This window comes from Pseudochaenichthys georgianus, chromosome 10 (assembly GCF_902827115.2).
Source record: "Pseudochaenichthys georgianus chromosome 10, fPseGeo1.2, whole genome shotgun sequence".
Taxonomy (NCBI): Eukaryota; Metazoa; Chordata; class Actinopteri; order Perciformes; family Channichthyidae; genus Pseudochaenichthys; species Pseudochaenichthys georgianus.
The window spans coordinates 27,739,700-27,760,387 of record NC_047512.1 but is presented as its reverse complement, the minus strand read 5'-3'; the positions used below and the strand labels follow the sequence as shown (position 1 = coordinate 27,760,387).

General features: G+C 41.3%; 2 protein-coding genes across 3 annotated transcripts in view; both read left to right on the top strand.

Annotated features, from left to right (window-relative positions):
* Positions 1-19,117, top strand: part of LOC139434699 (uncharacterized) — a 30,266-nt gene extending 11,149 nt beyond the window's left edge. Inside the window, exons 4-5 of one of the 2 annotated variants that reach the window (XR_011644020.1) lie at positions 18,220-18,335; positions 19,002-19,116. Coding sequence is in view for 1 of the 2 variants with exons in the window: in XM_071204651.1 (XP_071060752.1) it covers positions 18,220-18,335; positions 19,002-19,095 (210 nt within the window). In the remaining variant the exon portion in view is untranslated. Of the gene's footprint in view, positions 1-18,219; positions 18,336-19,001 lie in introns of both variants that reach the window. The other variant, XM_071204651.1, reaches the window with a different exon arrangement.
* On the top strand, positions 1,927-3,283 carry LOC117453590 (homeobox protein MSX-2-like). The gene is made up of 2 exons (XM_034092452.1): positions 1,927-2,206; positions 2,776-3,283. The coding sequence occupies exons 1-2, from the start codon at positions 1,933-1,935 to the stop codon at positions 3,216-3,218; spliced, it is 717 nt and encodes a 238-aa protein (XP_033948343.1). The 5' UTR covers positions 1,927-1,932; the 3' UTR covers positions 3,219-3,283.
* Positions 19,118-20,688: the final 1,571 nt, after the last annotated feature.

Sequence of the window (20,688 nt, the reverse complement as noted above, 5' to 3'; positions counted from 1 at the left end):
ATTATCTAAATGAACTTTTCTCCTGATTTAGAATCTTATGCGTCTGTAGTTCCTCGTAAAATGCACTTGTGTTGATACAAAATACAGTTTCCGGTTGCAAACTGTACACTTTTGAGCCATGTGCTTATGTGTAATGCAGGTGCAGCGAGGCAGAAGAGAGAGCAGTAGTAATTGGTGTTAGGGACGATCAATGTGAGCAGAGGACGTTCGCTCTCTGGTCTGATGCTGCTCGGCCACATACAGAGGCTTCAGATTGCCCACGAAAAAAGACTGCAAAGTCAGATTACACTCAATCACCCTCAAATTATAGAAAAGTCTACTTCTATTTTGCTGCAAAAATGTGTTGGACTAGCAATTTCAGTAATGTCCTATCTCTTAATTTACTCTATGAAACTGGGGTCGAATTAAAAATATATTAAATTTTTGTTGCAGTTTTTTTCCTTATCCTACAATATATTTGTCAAATGCATGGTGCAGTATTTCAGAAAGAGGAGTCAAAGCTGTGTTGTTAAATACTGATTCATAAGACGATTATCAAATGGAAAGGTTTTCTTATAGGAAGCACACTTAAAGGACAGGTAAGCCCCTAATTGATTTGCAGGTGTTTACAGTGGAGGGAGCTCCTGCTGTGTGTGCACTTTGCTTCATATGGAGACTAATGTTGAGGCTCTGGGGAGCCGAGCCCCTGATGCCGCTGTAATCCTGCTGATTACAGATTACAGATTACAGACAGCACACAGATCACAGAGCTCTGGACAGCACACTGCAGTCACCCTTTACATGTGTGGGCTTCTAGGATAGACCTGCATGGTAGACAAGGAGACAGACATGAAAGTAAAAATAGAAACTCGGAGCAGAGGACATGCAAAAAGCACATTCATTTTGCATCAGCAGCTGTGCAAGTCTTTCCCTGGCTGAATGAACACTGAATCTCAGAACCTCAGTGGTTAGAGGAGAGGCTGCACTTCTCATGATGTTTCCTAATACTCCGGAGCCCTACAGGTACGAGCTTCAAACGGGCATGAGACGCCTCTGTCTCCTCCAACAGAGCAGAGACTGGGACTAATCGCAGCGGGCGCCACACACCTCAGGAAGGTAGCAATTTTCCATCATTACCGTTAAATCCTGCTTAAAAGAACCGGATTCCACAGACCTAATTACAAGGTGTTAATAACAACAATGTAATGACAGTCATTTCAAAGCCTGCCCAAAACCATAATCCATCTCCAAACTGGCTCTCACATTTAAGTGTGTGTTTTCTCTTCAGTGAGATTTGACTTTTTAAAGCTCCATGATTCTTATTGATTACCATCGCAATTGTTTTGTCAGGTCATACGAGTTCGGGCTTGAATGAGCTCTGTCAGCTTTTGTTAAGTGGAAATGTAGCTCTTCAGATGTCACACTGACGCAACGAGAGACAGAAGGCCATCACCAGCTGGATAGAGAGGACATTGGATTGATTTACTTATATTAGTACGTTTTCTACAACAAAATTCAAGGCCTCCATCTCATCCAAATGTCCCTTGCATATGAAATTCAGGACATCCATCAGGACTCATTTCCTGTGTACTTTCGAGGTGAGCTAAGCATATTCAGTGTGCAGAGTGAATTGAATACAGTCTCTTACTGTCGGTAATTATGATTAAGACAATCATCTCCCTGCATAATTACTGATGTGCAGCTAACCTGCTGTGTAGTTGGGGGTGTGGCCCTGCAGTGATCCCGTCCAATCAAAAGCCTTCCCCAAATCCTGAACATGACTGAAATTCCGAGAACCTCCCAAAGTTTTTTTTCCCGGCACAACTTTGTCAATTTACTCCTTAACTGTTTTTTTGTCTTCGTGTGGAGCCCGCATGTTTGCACTACGTGACAGAAAGTTATGTGTTGGCTGGATTGGAATTAGTTATCGACCCCGGCCCTGAAAAGGAAAGCATGCCTTCCCCTGGAGACCGGAGGGACCGGTACGCTACAGACGAGGAGAAGAATAAGCGCGCGGAGCAGGTGTTGCGCCTGCCCTTCAGTGTGGACGCGCTCATGTCCGACACGAGGCCGCTGCATGCGACCGACAGGACACCTCGAAATCACTCGCACAGGCCGGAGGAGTTTCCTCAACATTTAGTAGGCCTATCTATGAAATCAGAACCATCGGGAAGAGGGGACCCTGTGTCCTGGATACCCAGCCCCATTAAGATGTCAACACCACAGCGTAAGTGATGCAGGGTGAGGTCTGGGAAGATGTATTAATAGGCGTTTACTGGTTATAATGCCTTCTATAATCGTTAATATATATTTAGTGCCTTAAATCATCCAAGGTAGGATTCAATCTTCTGTTATGTTTTAGATAATCAAAGTTCATAAGTGATAGATTTAAGGTGAGATAGGCATAGTTGTAATAAATATAAGAAAACAATTAAAAGGTTCAGAGGTCACAAGGAAAATCACGTATGAAAGGCAGAACCGTAAACAATAATAGGTTAACTCATAAATGTTTAAATATGTTTCCTCTCATTTGTGGTTTGTATGTTAAAAGCTGCTCATGGGATTACAAAATTAGTTAATGATTTTAGACTATTTTAAAGTGACATTAAATAAAAAAAGGCCATGTTTTGCAATTCTCTTGATAATTCAGATGTATCAACATGGTTGTCGAATCATTTCCTGTTAAATACATGTATACAAATAATAATGTCAGCCCTTATTTAGTACTTTGAATATTTAACTATTGGAAAGGTGCTCTGCAAAATGTCAGCCTCACATCTTCCCCATGTCCTGTAGGGCAGCTCAGTCCAGCAGTTTGCTCCTTGAGGAAGCACAAAACCAACCGCAAGCCTCGCACTCCCTTCACCACTGCACAGCTCCTGGCCCTGGAGAGAAGGTTTCGTCAGAAGCAGTACCTCTCCATCGCAGAACGGGCCGACTTCTCCTCCTCGCTCTCACTGTCCGAGACCCAGGTCAAGATCTGGTTCCAAAACCGACGAGCTAAAGCTAAAAGGCTTCAGGAGGCCGACGTGGAGAAACTCAAAATAGCGGCTGGCATTGGGCCCAAAGCGTTATTCCCCCCAGGCTTCCCATCCTTGGGTCTTCCCCTCAGTGTTCACCTGCAGGCTGGACCGGCAGCTCTCTACGGACTGGCCTGCTCATACGGCCGCGGCCCCATTCTCCCTGCTGCACATCTGTACGCCTCGCAGCTCGGCCACAGCCTGTACCACCGCTCCTGAGAGGAAGCAGCATTATACACACTAGGTGATGTACATGTGTGGGGATAACAATAGGAAAAGAGTGTCTGCTGAACTCATGCACCTTATAAAAGCCCTGATTAAGGACCTGAAGTGGAGCTGAAGCTTTATGACTCTCTGGTCTTGTAAATGCCCTCTTACAAAGATAAGAGTGTCTCATTATTGACGAATACCAGATTGAATTTATAGTAGCTATCTCAATTTGTTTTCCCTATTCTTCTTGCATTTCCAGCTTAAAGGGAAATACATATTTTCTTTATTGGCCTTGAATATGCAGGGATATTGTATTTTATACTTCTATTAGAATAAAAAGAGGCTTTACTTGGCGAATTTTGGCTTTGTGAAGTGCACTCTTACACGTGCTAAAGCATTTTTCAATGACAGATATTTATTTATGATAGCCCTTAGAGTCGTTTATATCATGATGCATATCTAAATGCTAAAACAATATATATTTGATGTGTTTGACATTACATTAAACAGTTGACCCTGTTGTGTTCTCTTGTTGATCTCCTCTTTTGCTCAAGCTTTGGATTCACTTGTCTAATGACAAACATATTTGTGTGTGTTTTGAGCTCTACAGTGGCTTTTTGAGTCAAAGTGCTTTGCTTTCCTTTTTACACTTGTTCAAGCTATGTTGAGTTTCTGTTTACATAATTCAAGGCACCATTGAAGTATACGTGACAAGCCAAAAGCTGAAGATGAAAGCACGGTATACTGAAAAAGTGAAAAGGATCCACTGTATGTTTTGTGTAGACGGATCTTCATGTGGGTGGCCCTAATGGGGAGGTGTTGCACTCTAATGAATATGTATCCAGCCAAAAGTCCTCTAAAGATGTGAAATTACGTCTGCAAAAAATTATGTTTTCTGCAAAATAGCACGTCTCACATGGTCTTAATTGCAAACATGTGTTTTCAGTTTGCGCTTGGACACCCTGGAGCCTACGTGTTTTTGTTATATGTGAGCTGTATTTTTAAACCATACTTTAAATGAACAGTAGACTTTGTAACACAGTATTATGCCAAGCTGTCCCTTTACAGTCCCTGGTTTAATTGTCCTTGTCCATGTTTATGGCTCTGTGAAAGGATATGTGTAGACTCAGTGATAACAGCACCGTCTCTTTTTCTCTCACTTTGTAAGCGAACGCTGATTAGCACATATTTCACAGTCCATTTGCTCCCCCCATTCTGAATTGAAAGTCAGCATTAAGCTGTTAGTGAGGTCTTTAATGGCTTTGATTGCCCCATAACCCCAGCCTGCTGTTTCAGATGTTTGCAATGTGAAACCCTGGGACTCATATGAAAGAAAGTCGAGGAAATCCAATTCCTCGCAAAATATACAAGTAAATTGATGAAGAATGGCAATATGTTTATGGCAATATCCTTAGGAGTTATTATTATTATTATTATTATTATTATACTGACTGACCTCCGTTGAGAATAGATAATGCAACATTTTTAGAGGAAGAGACTTAATATAATACTCACACGCTTATATGAGAATTAAAACCGTTTTTGGTCACTGCAATACTTCCTCTTCTGCATACTGACCCCGACGAGACTCCTGCCTAACTTGATTCCAGCGTAGGATATAGAGGACAAAATCATGCTCCTCGTTCCGTGCTAAAATGCTTTCTGAAGTTTGGCTTATAACAATATGTCAAACTTAATCAAATCAAGTGTGTATACTATCTACCCAATGTAAAGTCCTTTTAGTCTGAACTGCTCATGTTGTTCTCCTGCACAGTGTTTTCTGCTTTAATAAATGTAAGATTATGTTTTGTACAAAAATGACTGACTTTGGCTGAACTGTAGAATATATATTTTTTAAACCATAGAACAAGTAAGTTTGACCTCCATTTCTTCCTTAATAATTGCTTTATAATCTCCAGGTCATGGACATTTCTTTCCTTTAAATCTCTGCTTTTTGCATAGCTTTTCGCAACCACTTGAGTGTCACTGATCCGTTCTGATTGAGACATTTGACAGTTTCTTCATTAACTTGGATATAATAAGCATGTCCGATTGGCCGTGCATAAGCCTTGCTTCTAAAGGTCCTCGCCCTTCTGCCTTAAATCCACTAGGTGTAGCAGCTTCCCATCTGTTGCTGCGCTCTTATTTCATACAGGCTACTCTCATATGTATACACTTATTCTTCAAAATATAACTCAGGAGGACACTTTAGGTAACAACACATTACCTCATTGTGAGGTGAACGTGATATTTAACTTGCAGCTTAAAGCGTCTCAGATAATGTCAGATTAATTCTTCATAAGTGCCTTGCTGAATAAAAGATGAAACTCCTACAGTATGCATTGTTCCGTTGTGCCGGCACGATGATGTGGATTGGGGCTTTGTAGCTTTCAGTGTTGCTGGGTCAGGAGCCTTTAGGTCGTATACATGCATCATTGCAAGGCAGTGTTGCATCAAATAAAAAAAGATTGAATCTGATATAGAGGACATAAGTGCTCCCCTCTCTCCTGCTCTCTTCAATGTGATACATGCAGATATCCATGATGATATGCAGCTGCCTAATGACTTCAACACAGCTGCTCATCATTTAAGACATCTGTTTATTCTCTGTAAATGCAAAAACAAAGCATTGATGTGTTGAAGAGAGGAAAAGCCAGTGGGGGTTTCTCGCTGCCTCTGCCCTCCTGTCCCAGCCTGTTAGGAAACACTGAGATTTGGAGGAACATTTCAACATCTACGCAGGAGCAAATCTCAGGTGCAGTTTGTGCTTCTTCGTACTGCAGAAATACACAACTGGGCAGTAATGTGAGATATGACATATAAAGTAGGGGTGGGGGGCAGTGAGAGTATTTGTTCTTTCACTATACACACCTTGGGATGCAGGGGTGAAGCATGTGTGTTGTTCAAAGTGCTGTCATTAGAGGACATGCTTTGATCTCTTTTTCAAAGCTGTCGAGCAGGTGTGTTTCCCCCAAACAATCTGTGCTTCACCCCCCCCCCCCCCCCCTCTCTGCTGTGGATTTACAGCTGCTGCATTTCTGAACACATTTCTCCTTCTGAGTTTCCTGATGACGCCTTGTATACATCATGTTGCACAGAAAGAAGGAGGGGCTATATGAGTGATGCAGGGGTAATGTATTTTTAAAGGCCCGTCCAGAAGTTAGCCTCACCCTGGTTCCCTCGGCAAAAAACCATCGGGATTGTTCTATTGAATTATTGTAGGAAAAATCACTACTTACACTTTCATCGGCAAGATGAACTTGACCAATGGACACCACTTTTTGGGAGTTGCCAGTGGTTATACAAGCTAATGTTTTTTTCATCGTTTTAAAGTAAATGAATGGAAGTATTTAATGTGGGAACACAACAAAATGTAAACATTTCTTAAGCTTGTGTTGGTCAAAGAGCTTATTTCAGGCATCTAAATAATCGTGGTGTGGCTGGCACCTACAGCAGGGTGTGTTTAGTATAAAGCATGCACTTGTGAAATATGTTGAAATATCAAATGTGTTTATGTTATTGAATTGTATTTGTGTTGACCTGCCCAGAAACAGCAGATGGAAATTAGCAAACTGCTATAATCTGGTACAAAGCAATTTATCTCTTTATGATTTATGTTCTTTTTGTACATGGTCCCTGACAACTAAACCAATAAACTAAATCTTATTACAATAACCAATCGACTTTTCGACGAGGGAATCACAATTGCAAAACTGCTGACTCATTTCCGGGTTTTGGGAACCTGCGTCACTCGATCAACAATCATGACATAATTAGGCACCCAGTCGACCTTCACAACATCGCTGCTAAGTTAATTACTGTGAGGATTTTAATGGCGTAGCCGTAGAGCACCCTGCACAGACTTGTGACAGGCTTGGATAGAGAAGTTGACAGATTCCTCACTGGGAGAACTTGATCTGAACACGCATGCTCAAAAACACACACACACACAAACACACACACACACACACACACACACACACACACACACACACACACACACACACACACACACACACACACACCACACACACACACACACACACACACACACACACACACACCTCCTCCTCCTTAGAGTAATTCCACCTCTAGCAGTTTTTGTCTTTTGTTTAGTCTTTCAACTGGTTTTCTGGGGAGGTTTCCCTCGGTCAGGTCGGCCAAACAACATGGCCTATGTAACCATGAATACACACCTCATACACAGCTTTGGATTTCCAGTTATTAGATAGAGAGCTTTCTCTGGGGTTATGGCTTTTTGGTAGATCTGGGGCATGGATGGCAACAAAGAATGAGAACAATGCACTCCAGGATATTATTCTTTGTGTTATCAGCTCTAATGTTGAAATACTCTCCTTCTTCACCCTCAACCCCCTGATGTCTTTCTCTTACTCTCAATCTTTTATTTTTTTCCGCTTGTGTGTGCTGAGGGTTTTGTTGGATGTAAGTAAGCTCCTGTGAAGCTCTTTTGAAGCCTGAGATGAACAGGTCTGGCTCCGCATTGCTGTTGACCGTTGAGACTAAAGAACAGCATGAAGTAAAATGTTAGTCACTGTTTTTAGCACTGTACACTCCTTACATGATGTCCTCTTTTTGTTTCACCCCAAGCTTACCTGGTGCCTATTCCAGACTGGATACACCAATGTCATTAGCGTCTTGCAGTGACATCCATACATTGCCCTGTGGGAGGTTTATCCAGCCTTTTCCGAGCCGTGCGATCTGTAGCCTTCACCATTGTCCGTGTCTCCTCGGGAATCTGTGCATCCGCTCCCTCTCCTGAGATCCTATGAGTCATCAATCTCCCCCATGGCCTTAAGTGTACTGAAGGAGATGTAGCCCTACAACAGTGTGTGGTAACCCAACACACTCGCCGACATGGGATATTCACCCAGATACACCCAGAGTCTGATTCACACAGACGCATGCGTTGGGGTTCAAATTGTTATGGTGAACATGGAAGAGCATTACTGTATATTTACTCTCTGCTGAGGCTCGGTTTAGCTGTCACCATGTTTCCATTTTTGTTTATAAAATGGGGTCCCTGTCTCTGATCTGCATCTGAAATCGGAAGTTGTATATTTTACCATCCATGTCATTTAAATAGCTCATCAACGAGGTGTTTATCTTTCCTGTGGTGGATCAAAGAAGTTAAGATAAGTCTGCTGGCTTTATCTATGATGTAGAGTTTTTTTTAAGACTTTAAATCCAGCATGAAGTTATTTTCCCTTCATTTGTTTCATATTTGACCCTTCATCATAAAAGGCCTCTGAAATGTTTGTGCTTAATCACACACACACATTTACTAGATGTTATCTCTGGTATTATTTTCTACTAGCTGGTGTTGTAAAACATGTCGCAAAGCAGGCTTGACCTCCCGTCTGGTGACATATTGAAATATCGATAAACAGACGGGGGTCTAAGCAGTGGAGCAGACTTCTAGACGGGACAATTCAAGCAGATTAACGTAGTCCACTTCCTGTCCAGTACTTGAATAAAATAAGAGGTCTACAGCTGAACGTGTTTGTTTTACCCCTTCTTATAGCCATGCAAGCAGCTCTCTCTGCTGATTGGCCACCCCCCATGTTGGTCCAAGGATGGAAAATGAATGAGACCTCCATCACCCTTAGATACACTTTTCTGTATTGGGTAATAGGCAAACATTGGCATGCTACAGTGAGATGTTACACATTCCACCTGCTTTACGTCAACATGTGTGTTTAGCATTGCGATGCCTCAGTGCGGCCTCACAGAGCAGACACCGTGGCTGTAGCAGTGTTTCCCTTCTATCTAAAGACGAGGAGTATTAGCTTATTCAATTATAGCTAATCCACGCAGTTAACATTCACTATGTCCTGGGACACAAAGGGTGTAAACCAGGCCCCCAGGAAGAGCTCTTGGCTTTGGAGCCAAGTTCTGTAGTGGCCGTTATGTGATGCAAAAAAAATATGTTCCCCCATTGGGAAAGAAACGTCTGTAAGATCATCAGATATTTTTGCTTAATGCACCACTGAGCATCTTTCATGGGAATGAATGGGGCCCCTCCTCCAACACTCCATCCAGTTATCCTGATGTTGTTATTGTACAGAGACCTGGGGGGTATACTGCGAAGCAGGATTTTCGCTTAGCCGGCTAAATTCAGGGAAAACTCCGGCTTTCCGGTCCTACGAAGCTAGTTCTCTTTTTAGCAGGCTAGATCTCCATGGTAACTTATGCTTAGCGGCTAACCTGGTCGGGACCAGGTTAGGTTGCAGGCTAAGAGCTCAACTCAGTGAAAGCACCGCCTGCTGACCAATCAGAGCTCAGTGTGCGGAGTTTAAAGCGATCAAGTCATATTACAGGAGAAAGGAAATACAGAAAAGCTGCCGTCGCAGGAAAGACGGCCGGCAAAAATCACCGACTGTGTGAACGTGAACATGAATAGAATATCACCTCCATCTTCAGAGCAATCTGACTATTATAACATTAGCGTTAAGAAAGCTTACTTAAATATCGGCCACAACATAAGTAATCGCATATCACTTCATAATGTATCATATATCTCCTTATCTGAGTCAGCTGAGCCGTATCTGGCCGTGCAGCACTCACAGTGTCACATACTGTATGCAGAAGTATTATTTTAAGCAACACATAAGTTGACGAAACACTCGAGTCAAATGTAATTGAAGTCAGATGGTGTTTTAGACGGGGCAGTGATATCATAAACCTGTTAATGTACGCATTCAAACACTTGTTCTGTTCCCAGCTGTATTCACCTTGCAGGTGCAGCTATGTGGCTTTCATCCTGGATAAAGTGTTTAAGTCATGGATGTTTAAAGTTTAACTTCTTCATTTTTGACTAATATTAAAGTTCACTTTTCATTCAGGAAGTATGACGCTGCGCTGTCAGTGCGCTTCTCCATGTTTGTGATCGAATGCTCCAGATACCACCCCTTTCATGTGAACGCGCACCTAACTAGATAGGACACGGCTGGCTTGAGCGATCCACTTGATAACCCGCGTCGTAGGACAGTTTAGCGAGAGCGCGTATGTTTTGGATTAGGCCAACCGGCTAACTCAAACATATCCAGGTTAGGTTGAACCAGCTTCGTAGTATAGGCCCCAGGGTTCAAGCCCCATAGCATCCACCTCTCTGTGTTGTCCTTGACACAAACATACATACACAAACAAGCCCCACCAGCTCGGTTCTGTAACCGACTCTGACCTTTGACCTCTGCATAAAGGAGCAGCAGGGAAAAGAGGTTTTTCCATGTTACTCTGTTACATGCGCAGTAAGCCCTAAAGTGGCTTACGGCAGGTTCATTGTGGTCCGCTGGAGAATTGTGAGGACAGATCGCTGTATATGAATATAAAGGGTGCACGTTTCTCCTGGTCTGTTGTTAGAAATTCAACAGCTTTGAATTCAAATCAAATAAGATAACAGTCTGTCATCTAAAGGCCAGATTTTTTTAAGATGATTGGATTGAGACGCTCAATTAAACCTTCCTCTAGTAACGTAGCCGAACCAGAGGCAGTAAAAGGTTTTTTTGTTTGCTGGTAACAGCCAAATAAAAGATTCAAAATATTTGTTTCCACAGTCTCCCAGCTGTGTCCCTGGTGTGTGTGTGTGTGTGTGTGTGTGTGTGTGTGTGTGTGTGTGTGTGTGTGTGTGTGTGTGTGTGTGTGTGTGTGTGTGTGTGTGTGTGTGTGTGTGTGTGTGTGTGTGTGTGTGTGTGTGTGTGTGTGTGTGTGTGTGTGTGTGTGTGTGTGTGTGTGTGTGTGTGTGTGTGTGTGTGTGTGTGTGTGTGTGTGTGTGTGTGTGTGTGAGAGTTTGCCTGAGCATGTTTGTGTCCGCTCGTGCTCGTGCGGTCCCATCTGAACTTTCCAGAGGGTAAAAAAGGCTCCCACTGTGCTTCTGTTTGTCAAGTCCCTTCCTAAAATAGACTAGATTGTGTGTGCTGTCTGCTTCCCTCCTATGGAATAAAAAAAAACTGCCACAGTAGCACCCGGCTGCAATAATAAATGTTTGAGTTGTTCTTCTCATCTGAGTGAAGCTGTGTAGACTCTTTGGCCTCGTCTTTTTCTTAGGTCTTTATTACTACTGGTGTCTTGATTCATTCATATCAAACATCCATTCTGCCTGCATAAATCTGATAAAACAATCCAATAGAATGAATCACTGACTGGCATCAGCAATTGTATTGAGTCTTTTTGAAAAAGCTTTGAATCAAATTACATGATTTTAAAATATTAAATCCCCTCACGCTGCCGTACATATTTTCTTGTGAAATGGAGTACATCATCTCCAAGCACTTTGAGTTTGTATTCCTCTGAAGGGGTGACGCTACTTTGTTCTTAAAAAATATATATAAATGCTGTGTTTAAAGAGTTCCTGCATTGCAGACAAAAGGAGCAACCTTGAGATGTTGTGTTGATGCTTCACTGAACCTATGGCAGCATTATGGCTTTCAACTCTGTAAAACTGCTGTGTAAAGTACGTTAAACTGCCAGGGGTACTTTGTAAATGCATCAACCCTGTTTTTAAGCTGCACATGCATTTTTTCGACTTCCACTCTACCTTTAGATAATTATAATGACAATCAAGTATAGGTTTAATGTGTGTATTATTGCACAAAACAAATCTGTATTTTCAATTTCCAGCCTAATGGTAAATCATTTCTCAGTAATTAAATCTGAATGACTTCATGTTCTGAGGCCCTACATACTGAAAAAGGTGGCTTTAAAAAAAGTGTTGACTTTGGGGGGTGAATACTTATGCACATCAAATACAATCTCTCCAAAAGATAACATGTAATAACTTGTAAAAACATTACAGTTTTGAATGCCATACAACATTTGCAAGGCACTCACTGTATGCCCCCTAATTATTGTTCATATTTTAATTCTGATTTTCTAGCTTGACCGACCTTCCTCTTAAAGCTAAAGAAAAAGTAGAATTGCAACATAATCTTTCCTATCTATCTTTCTCAGATACTCATATAGCAGGGTTGTAGCTTTCCTACGCAGACCTCTGAACAATCTTTATAACCAGCCAAATAATGCTAATAGATCCTATTAGCACAACTTATAGTGTCCCTCTGAGATCCAGTTCCTTCAAGATAAGTGGACCAGAATCACTGCTGTTTTCTTATCACACGCCTTGTCACAGTTTTCTTCCCTAACTCTCAAGCAGTCTTTCCATCCCGCCGTCCTCATCTCCCCCCCCCCCCCCCTCCTCCTTCCTCCTCTCTCTGTTGGGGATGTTTGTGCAGCTTGTCACTGTGCCATCTCTTGAGTGGGATGTCTGTCGCTGAGTGGTCTTCTGTATAACCCTCCTGCTCTGTTAATCCCCTTTTTCATATTCACAGAGCAGAGCCTAAAAGATCTGCCTGGCTTTCATGTTCTCTGTATTATTCTGCATTTACCGCACTCTGTCCTGTATGTTCTTCTACTTTTGACAGACGCATTCTATTCAGTGATTTACTGTTATCATTACAAAGTATTTTACCCGTCACACAACACATGAGCCTTTATAAAGCCTAACTTTGGCCTAATATATAATATATATAATATTCAAGGAAACAACAGAGCCTTGAAGAGTTTCAATCAGGTTTTAGAAGATACCACAGCACTGAGACTGCTCTTATTAAAAAAATAGACCTCAGACTGAACTGTAATGAAAATAGGGTCTCATTTCTTATCCTCTTGGATCTCAGTACAGCATTCGACACGATTGATCACGACATCCTCATCAATCGTCTCGAAAAGTGGGTTGGCCTTTCTGACTGTGTCTTAAACTGGTTCAGAACATATATCAAAGGGAGAATGTTTCGTGTCAGCCTTGGAAATCATGTTACATTACATGTCACTTGTTAGACGCTTTTATCCAAAGCGACCTACATACTCAATACTGTGGGAAATCCCCACAGGAGCAATTTTGGGTGAAGTGTCTCAGGGACACAACGACATGCTGACTGCAGTGGGGTTTGAACCTGTGCTCCCCTGATCCGAGCACCAACGCACTAGTCCACTGCGCCACAGCCTCCCTCATGTGTCCAAAGAACACAACAGCTATTATGGGGTTCCACAAGGGAGCTGCCTTGGTCCGTTATTGTTTTCTTCATACATGCTACCACTTGGTGACCTGATCAGAAAACACAATGTATGCTTTCACAGCTATGGGGATGATACACAACTGTATGTATCGGCAGAACCAAATGACACTGTGGCTATTACCTCCATCACCAACTGCCTATTGGATATAGATAAATGGATGAGCAGTAACTTCCTAAAGCTGAATGAGGACAAAACTGAAATCCTGCTAGTCGGCCCGAAAGCAAAAAGAGATATGCTGGTCAATAATCTTGGGATATTTACTTTAGGTCACAAGTCTTGGTGTTATATTAGATTCAGATCTAAGCTTCAGCTCTCACATTAGAAAAGTGACAAAAACACCGTTCTTTCACCTTAGAAACATTGCTAAAGTGAGACCATTCATAAATCAAAAAGATGCAGAGAAGCTAATACATGCCTTCTTCTCAAGCCGGATAGACGCAGGGGTGGCCAACCCGCGGCTCTCGAGCCGCATGCGGCTCTTTGCTTAGTTTCATGCGGCTCTTCAGTTCATATCGAAGTGTGAGTTTGGGGGAGAGACACTGACTCCTGACAAGTGTTGCACGGTGTACCGATACTTGAAAGGTACCGCGATACCCTGCCGTTAAAAACGTTACGATTCCTCCGTTTCATTAGTATCGGTACTTTAAGAATGACGGGGGAAAGTACTCCGGTGAGAAAGCGCCGTTTTAATAAGAGCCGTGTGTGTTCAGCGCTCTGCTTCCACTTCCTGCACTGCAGCCGTGCCTGCAGTCCCTCCCTCTCCAGCACGCTCTAAGTGCCTCCCCTCTCTCGTACACGCGCTAGCTGCCAGAGCATGTGAGAAAACGAGAAGCATGGCTGCAAGTGGGAGTGCAACTGCCGCTGCGCCTCGGCTTGTTGACAAAAAAGACACCAGAAGCGAAATTTGCATGTATTTGAGCGATATCTCTGACAGTGAGGGCAAGCCTACGGACACCACGAGGCCCCTCTGTGAGAAATGTATTAATTTGATTTAATACGAATTCTTGTCATTTATTTTATTTATTGTTCTCATTGTTTAAAAGTTTGTGTTATGGTTCTGGTTCTGGTGTGAAATAAAGCACAATAATTACATTTAAGATGTTTCCCTTTTTTAAGAAAAGTATCGAAAAAGAATCGGAATCCCAATTCTTGACTTGGTATCGAAACCAAAATGTTGGTATCGTGACAACACTACTCCTGACAGTTAAACCTGATATTTAGTAGGTCTGTTAAGTACTGAATGCTGATCATTCTGACGTAATTTGGCCGGTCAAAGTTGTTTGGGCTCGGATAAAATCGCTCCGTTACTTTCGTCCCGTGTTACTTTCGTTACGTGTTATTTTCGTCCCGTGTTACTTTCGTCCCGGCTCTCCCTACGTGTGTATGTGTGGTGTCAGGTGAGGATGACAGCGCGTCTAATTTTGATGTGGCCCAAGAGCCAATCACAATAATACCTGCGATGCAGTGAACCAATCACCTTTGAGGGGGGAAAAACCTATCGTTGATTAAACACTATCCAGTGTTTCCCCTACCATTGTCTTGTCTTGATGAAATTCAAGGTGTTTAAAAAATATATATAATTTCTTTTTCTTTTTTTTAAATATATATAGCACCAAATTGCAAATAATCTATAACTACAGTCACTTTTCACATTGAACATGTGCTCTTTTATTAAATAAACTAAACACTTTCATTTTAAGTTGTGAGTTTAGTGTTTTGACCCTAAGAAACACTGATGCATGAATCAATAACAATAATCCACAGCTCCTCTCTCTGCTCCAGAGGATTTAAATGCATCAGTGACGTGGTTCAAATCTTGTCTCCAGAAAACAAAAAACTGAAACAAGCGGTATCAGTGACTGTGTTTGATGTGGCTCTTTGCAGTAACATAGAAAAAATGTGGCTCTTAACCTCTGATTGGTTGGCCACCCCTGGTGTACAGCAATGCACTTTTCACTGACCTCCCGAAAAAAACTACTGCCAGGCTTCAGCTCATCCAAAACTCGGTTGTTAACTAACTAAGAGGAGATAACACATTATTCCAGTTCTAGCCGCTCTGCACTGGCTTCCTGTTTCTTTTAGGATTGATTTTAAGGTCCTCCTGACATATAAGGCCTTTAATGGGCAAAGTCAAAGTCACATTATTAACTCCCTTGTAAGCTACAAGCCATCAAGAACACAGCGATCCTCTGCTACTGGTTTTTTACAAGTTCCGAAAAACAGCGGTAAAAAGACGTTTGGTAAAAAAACGTTTTAACCTGTCACCTGATTGTGTGTTGAATTTGTACTATTCTCTTTTTATTGCACAATTGTCATTGTTTTAACTTTAATCTATTGTATTTTTGATATATGTCTACTCTATGAAATGTTTTGTTTGTTTTTATGTCTTTTACTGGTATCTGAATTCTGTGTGATTCAGTATACATTTTCTGTGAAATGTCTATGTGAAGCAATACAAATAAATATTATTGTTCATATTCATTATTGAAAGCAGAGACAGGCTGGACCTGAATAATCTCCTCCATTTCCTTTGTGCAATGCATTGTGGGAGGCTCACGTCTACCAGCAGCACACTTAAAACACATTTTTATTCAATGGCATCAATCACCAACGCATGTGGGCTTTCCGTTCTAAAATTGAAATTGTTCAAGTGCGACACATTACCATTACTATCAACGGTGCAAGTTATCCCTTTAAGGATGCATAGTGTTTCCTAAGCAGCATTTGTTTAAAAACCATCACCCGAGCTGCAACAAGAAATCGACAATTGATTGATTACTTTGCAGAAATCTGTTTTCTATTTCTCTTGAATATGGAGATTTCCTGCTCTTTTCTGCCTCTTATATTTTTATTATGTGAATCTTTTTGGGATTAAAGACCTACACAACATTAAATAAATGAAACCCACATCTAATGAATTTGATTTCGTAAAATGAAATAAGAATGATTATATTGATAAATATATTACTGCACTCAATTGACTAACAATTGTGAGTTTCAATAGCATTGGCACACATGCTCTGGCTGGCACCAGTGTCAATCAGCTCATGGTCAGCACTGGTTACTCAGGCCAGACATTCGGCAGCCATCTCCTATCTTAAGTCCAGGTGGAAGAGACGGCTATCTCTTATTTTCCCTGCATAGTTATCAGTAATCACTCTGTTGTTCTAACTGTGTCACTTCCTGGCGCTAATGTTGTGCTCTTACAGAGATAAGACTCATCTGCTTTTCCCTACAAGCTAGCTGATTAGCCTTTTCGTGGTCACGATTAACCCACAGGGCATCCTACCAGCAGGAGCATTGGCATCATTAACAACTTGATCTCCACTCAGAGCAGCACCTCTCTCCTGCTAAGCCGCACACTGTGGCTGGAGTGGACATCACCCCATTGGTGGACAAAACACCATTCATAAGCCAGCCTCGTTTCCACCCGGCTTATTATTCTTTGTATAATTGGATCAGCTCTCAATGACTTTGCTTATTTAACATGCTTAAGTGATGTTTTCTACTCTACCACTATACCAATGTGTGATAGGTCAGAGATGAGACCGATATATGAGCAATTATTATCCAGCATATTCCTCAAATCTGTCTTGATTTCTCCAGAGCAGTGGTTCCCAACCTGTGGAAGGGGGGCGCGCCAAAGATCGCAGGGGGGGGCGCCAGGCCTCAGATGATTTGAGGCGAAATTGATACCAATGTGTACTTGTAAAAGCGCCTCGATGACTCTGAGGCGTGAAGATGGACGGTGTGGCGCAGTGCGCTGTGCAATGATCATCAGATCAAGGGGTGAAACCCGCCGCTGCTGCGTCTGTAAAGCCGGTGTGTCCTTGGGCAAGACACTTCACCTGAACTTGCACCTGTGGGTATTGTCCACAGTACATGACCATTGCATGTATGATATGTGTAATGTGTATTTGTAAAGCGCTTTGAGCATCTGGAAAAGCGCTATAATAAATGTAAGGAATTATTATTATTATTAAATATCATATTTAGACTTTTTTTTTTACTTTTTTTTTGTTTACATATAATTGTAAGGCAATACATGATTGTCACCAAAAGCCTTGTCTCTACATTACAATAAAATATAAAAAAGAATTGACTAATTAATTTGAATAAAAATTCAAGTTAGTAGCTATTAAAGGCATAAAAAGACAGAAATGTATAATTCTTTCTTTAATATAAATGTTTCTTCTGCCCATAAAGTCTCCAAACCTTGTCTGGATAAACGCATTTTTAAAACATAGTCATTGTCCATGCCGGTTTCAGTTGGATTATTTGTCACAGTTGCTCCAATCAGATCGGTCTCCTCCATTTTGTAGATTATTACAAATTATTTTGAATCCACATAAACACATCGGCAACATCCGGTTTACTTTGAGCATGTGTTTTAAACAGTTTAATCCCTTTGTGAATTGTTTCCACTTGCGCCGTCCTTTAATTTCTTCATACAGCGGGAATCCAAATGAATGAATCCTGAGTCCAATAACCATCAAAGTCACTCCAATAGTGCTCCTTAATTACGCTTTCATCCTCCTTTAACAAAATACTTCACATTCATCCAGTTTGTGACAGTAGTTGTAGCTTTTTTGAGACTTTGAAACTTTAATTACCGCTGTTTACCCCCCTTGTGTGTGTGCGGGGGGGGGGGGGGGGGCGCAACTTCCAACAGGAGTCATTTGGGGGGGCTCTTGGGAAAAAATGTTGGGAACCACTGCTCCAGAGGATTTGATCAGGCCGAATTTAGCCTGGGAATTTAAGACCTAGGTCAACTACTCTGAAATGTGTCAGCGGAACAGACACCTATAAATATAAAGAAGAAGTGAACAAGGTAGTTAGATAAGTGGATTAATGAGGATGATGCAATGGTCTTCATATCCTCTTGCTCTCATTCTCTCTCACTTCTTGTCACTTACAGATGGGTGACAAATTAAAGGAACATCTGATTAAACAGGAGAAGCAACATAATAGATGCAGATGCATCAAGACAGACCGTGAAGTGTCACACCATGATTTGATGGAGATTAAAATAATGTAAGTCAAATGTAAGTCAATTATTTTTGCTCTCATACTCGGAGGAGGAAATCTTAATCTTCAGTAGAACTTACATACAACAAACTTTCCAAATGGAATTCCCTATATTCTAATTGTTATTACAAATTGGTTTGTTCATGTATCATTCATAGCCTTTAACATATTATTTCTAAAAACAGCTAAATAGTTTGCTGTTGACAGTACTTTGTTATAAATGGAGTGATACAATGTGGTTACACAATTAGACTCTAATACGTCAACGCTATGAAACAAGTATATTAAACCTGGATGTATCAAATGTACAGGTTTATATTCTTGAAATGTATTCAAAATAGAACACATTTATTATTATTATCTGCATATTTAAACATGACATTTCAGACTACTTGATATACAAAAAAGAATTGTCTTATCTATTTGTTTAATTGTTTCACCTGCAACATAAATTCATCTCTTTAGGAGATGTTACAGCTAGATTCGAAGGTGCTCTCCACTGACCTTACGAAAACACCAAACATATTAGAGGATGGGTTTCTACCCTTGCAGGTTGTTGTTTTCCCTTTAATCTGCTATGGATATTGTTGTGCGCTCACTCCGTGTCCTCAGTGATAACTCTGCCCTCTCTGTTATTCCCTACATCCCCTCGTTCCTTTGCTCCTTTCCCAGTGGTGGGGTCAGGGGTCCTGTCCTCTCCGCTGGAGCCAGTTGGAGTGACGAATGGCAACACGGCACTTCCAGCTGCCCGCAGCACAAACAGTAAACAGAGCGAGGGTGAAGGAAGAGAGCAGAGGGGTTTGATAAGAAAGAGAAATGAAGAGTAGGAGTAAACTAGGGAGAGCAATGAAGGGGTTTGCCACAAAGGACCCACACTAAAAGTCAAAACTTGTGCGATCCCGTGTCTATTTCTGAAGCGCAGGGTGACATTTGTTTAATACTTTTTAAATGAATGCTGTGGTGTACAAAGATGAACACATTTCCTCGAGAGGAGTGAGTGCAGACGTGGCCTGATGTGTGCTTGTTGATGTCTAATTTCTCCATCAGTTAAATGAATATAGAGCATCTGTTTACCCCAAAAAAGGAGACCAGATAGGGACAAACAGAGCAACAACATTTTTCAAATGCAAAGTGTGTTCACTTCTGTCAGCATGTTACTGTGTTGACACTCTTTGGATGGAGTCACCAACACGCTCACTCTTAATTATGCTTATCTTGGTTTCGTGTCAGTATTAAAAATGCATTAGGTTCGAGTGCAATTATGATAGCTCCAGCAGTTGTGAATAATACATATTTAATAGAGAGTAATACAGATTATTGCAAACTCTTTAATTACATTTAGAAAGGGTGACAAATACATCGTTAAGGACATTAAAGATGTACTTTCACGTGGCCAGGTGTGGCTATAAGCAAACGGCATGTGACCACAGAGGAAACTTCATTATGGATGTGACAGCAGTCTGACTTTGGTGGGACTTATGTGATATTTACAGAGCATCCTTTTTAAGTAACCATTGCTTGATAGTTACATAAGACTCCCTGTCTCTCTCTTTGCCCCTTTCTTCCTCCCTCCCTGTCTCCGTAAGTCATTTCCCCAGAGCCAGTCATTAGCATCATCTGATGTTGCCATGTCTTACATCTCTTCTCTGATGTGCCAATCTAAAAAGACAGAATTGATGTGAAAATCTCAAGAGCTCCATTGCATCCAAAGGACAGCAAAATAAAACAAATTGTGTGTCATTGCAAAGTGCGGGTGACATTGCAGGGGAGTGCGGGTTGGGCGCTGGAGCAGATGATAATAGCGCTGCTGCTGCTGCTGCACTACACATAAACATACACACTGTCTTGTCGCCACCTCAGCCATCACTCTGAATGATGTCAGTCAAATTAATTGCTGCTTCTTCCCGTGGCACGCTTGAGGAGGTTTCACAGAGGCAAGGACAGTCTGGGGCCCAGAGAAACTGGGCTTAAGAGGAGAACTCTGTGTGCGTTTTTGTGCAGTGGTGTAAAGTAACTAAGTACATTTACTCAAGTACTGTACTTAAGTACAATGATTTCCATTGTATGCTACTTTGTAATTCTAATCCACTACATTTCAGAGGTCAATATTGTACTTTTACTCCACTACATTTACGTAGTACCTTTAGTTACTTTGCAGATATTGATTAACTACAATAAATATATATAATCAACACTTAAATAAGACTTTAGTGAAACCTGGATTAAATTCACATGATGCCCAGCAGTAAATAAAGTAATTAAAATGTGTTCTTTACAAGCTGATTAATACATCAATAATTATAATCAAAACATACATGATTCTAATGAGCATTAACTTAATTTCATAAAATAAATCCTT

Excerpts from the sequence above, each read along its gene's own strand:
- LOC117453590 (XM_034092452.1), top strand. The coding sequence starts at position 1,933 with ATGCCTTCCCCTGGAGACCGGAGGGACCGGTACGCTACAGACGAGGAG. Across the intron at positions 2,207-2,775 it reads TAAGATGTCAACACCACAGC|GGCAGCTCAGTCCAGCAGTT; the intron begins GTAAGTGATGCA and ends CATGTCCTGTAG.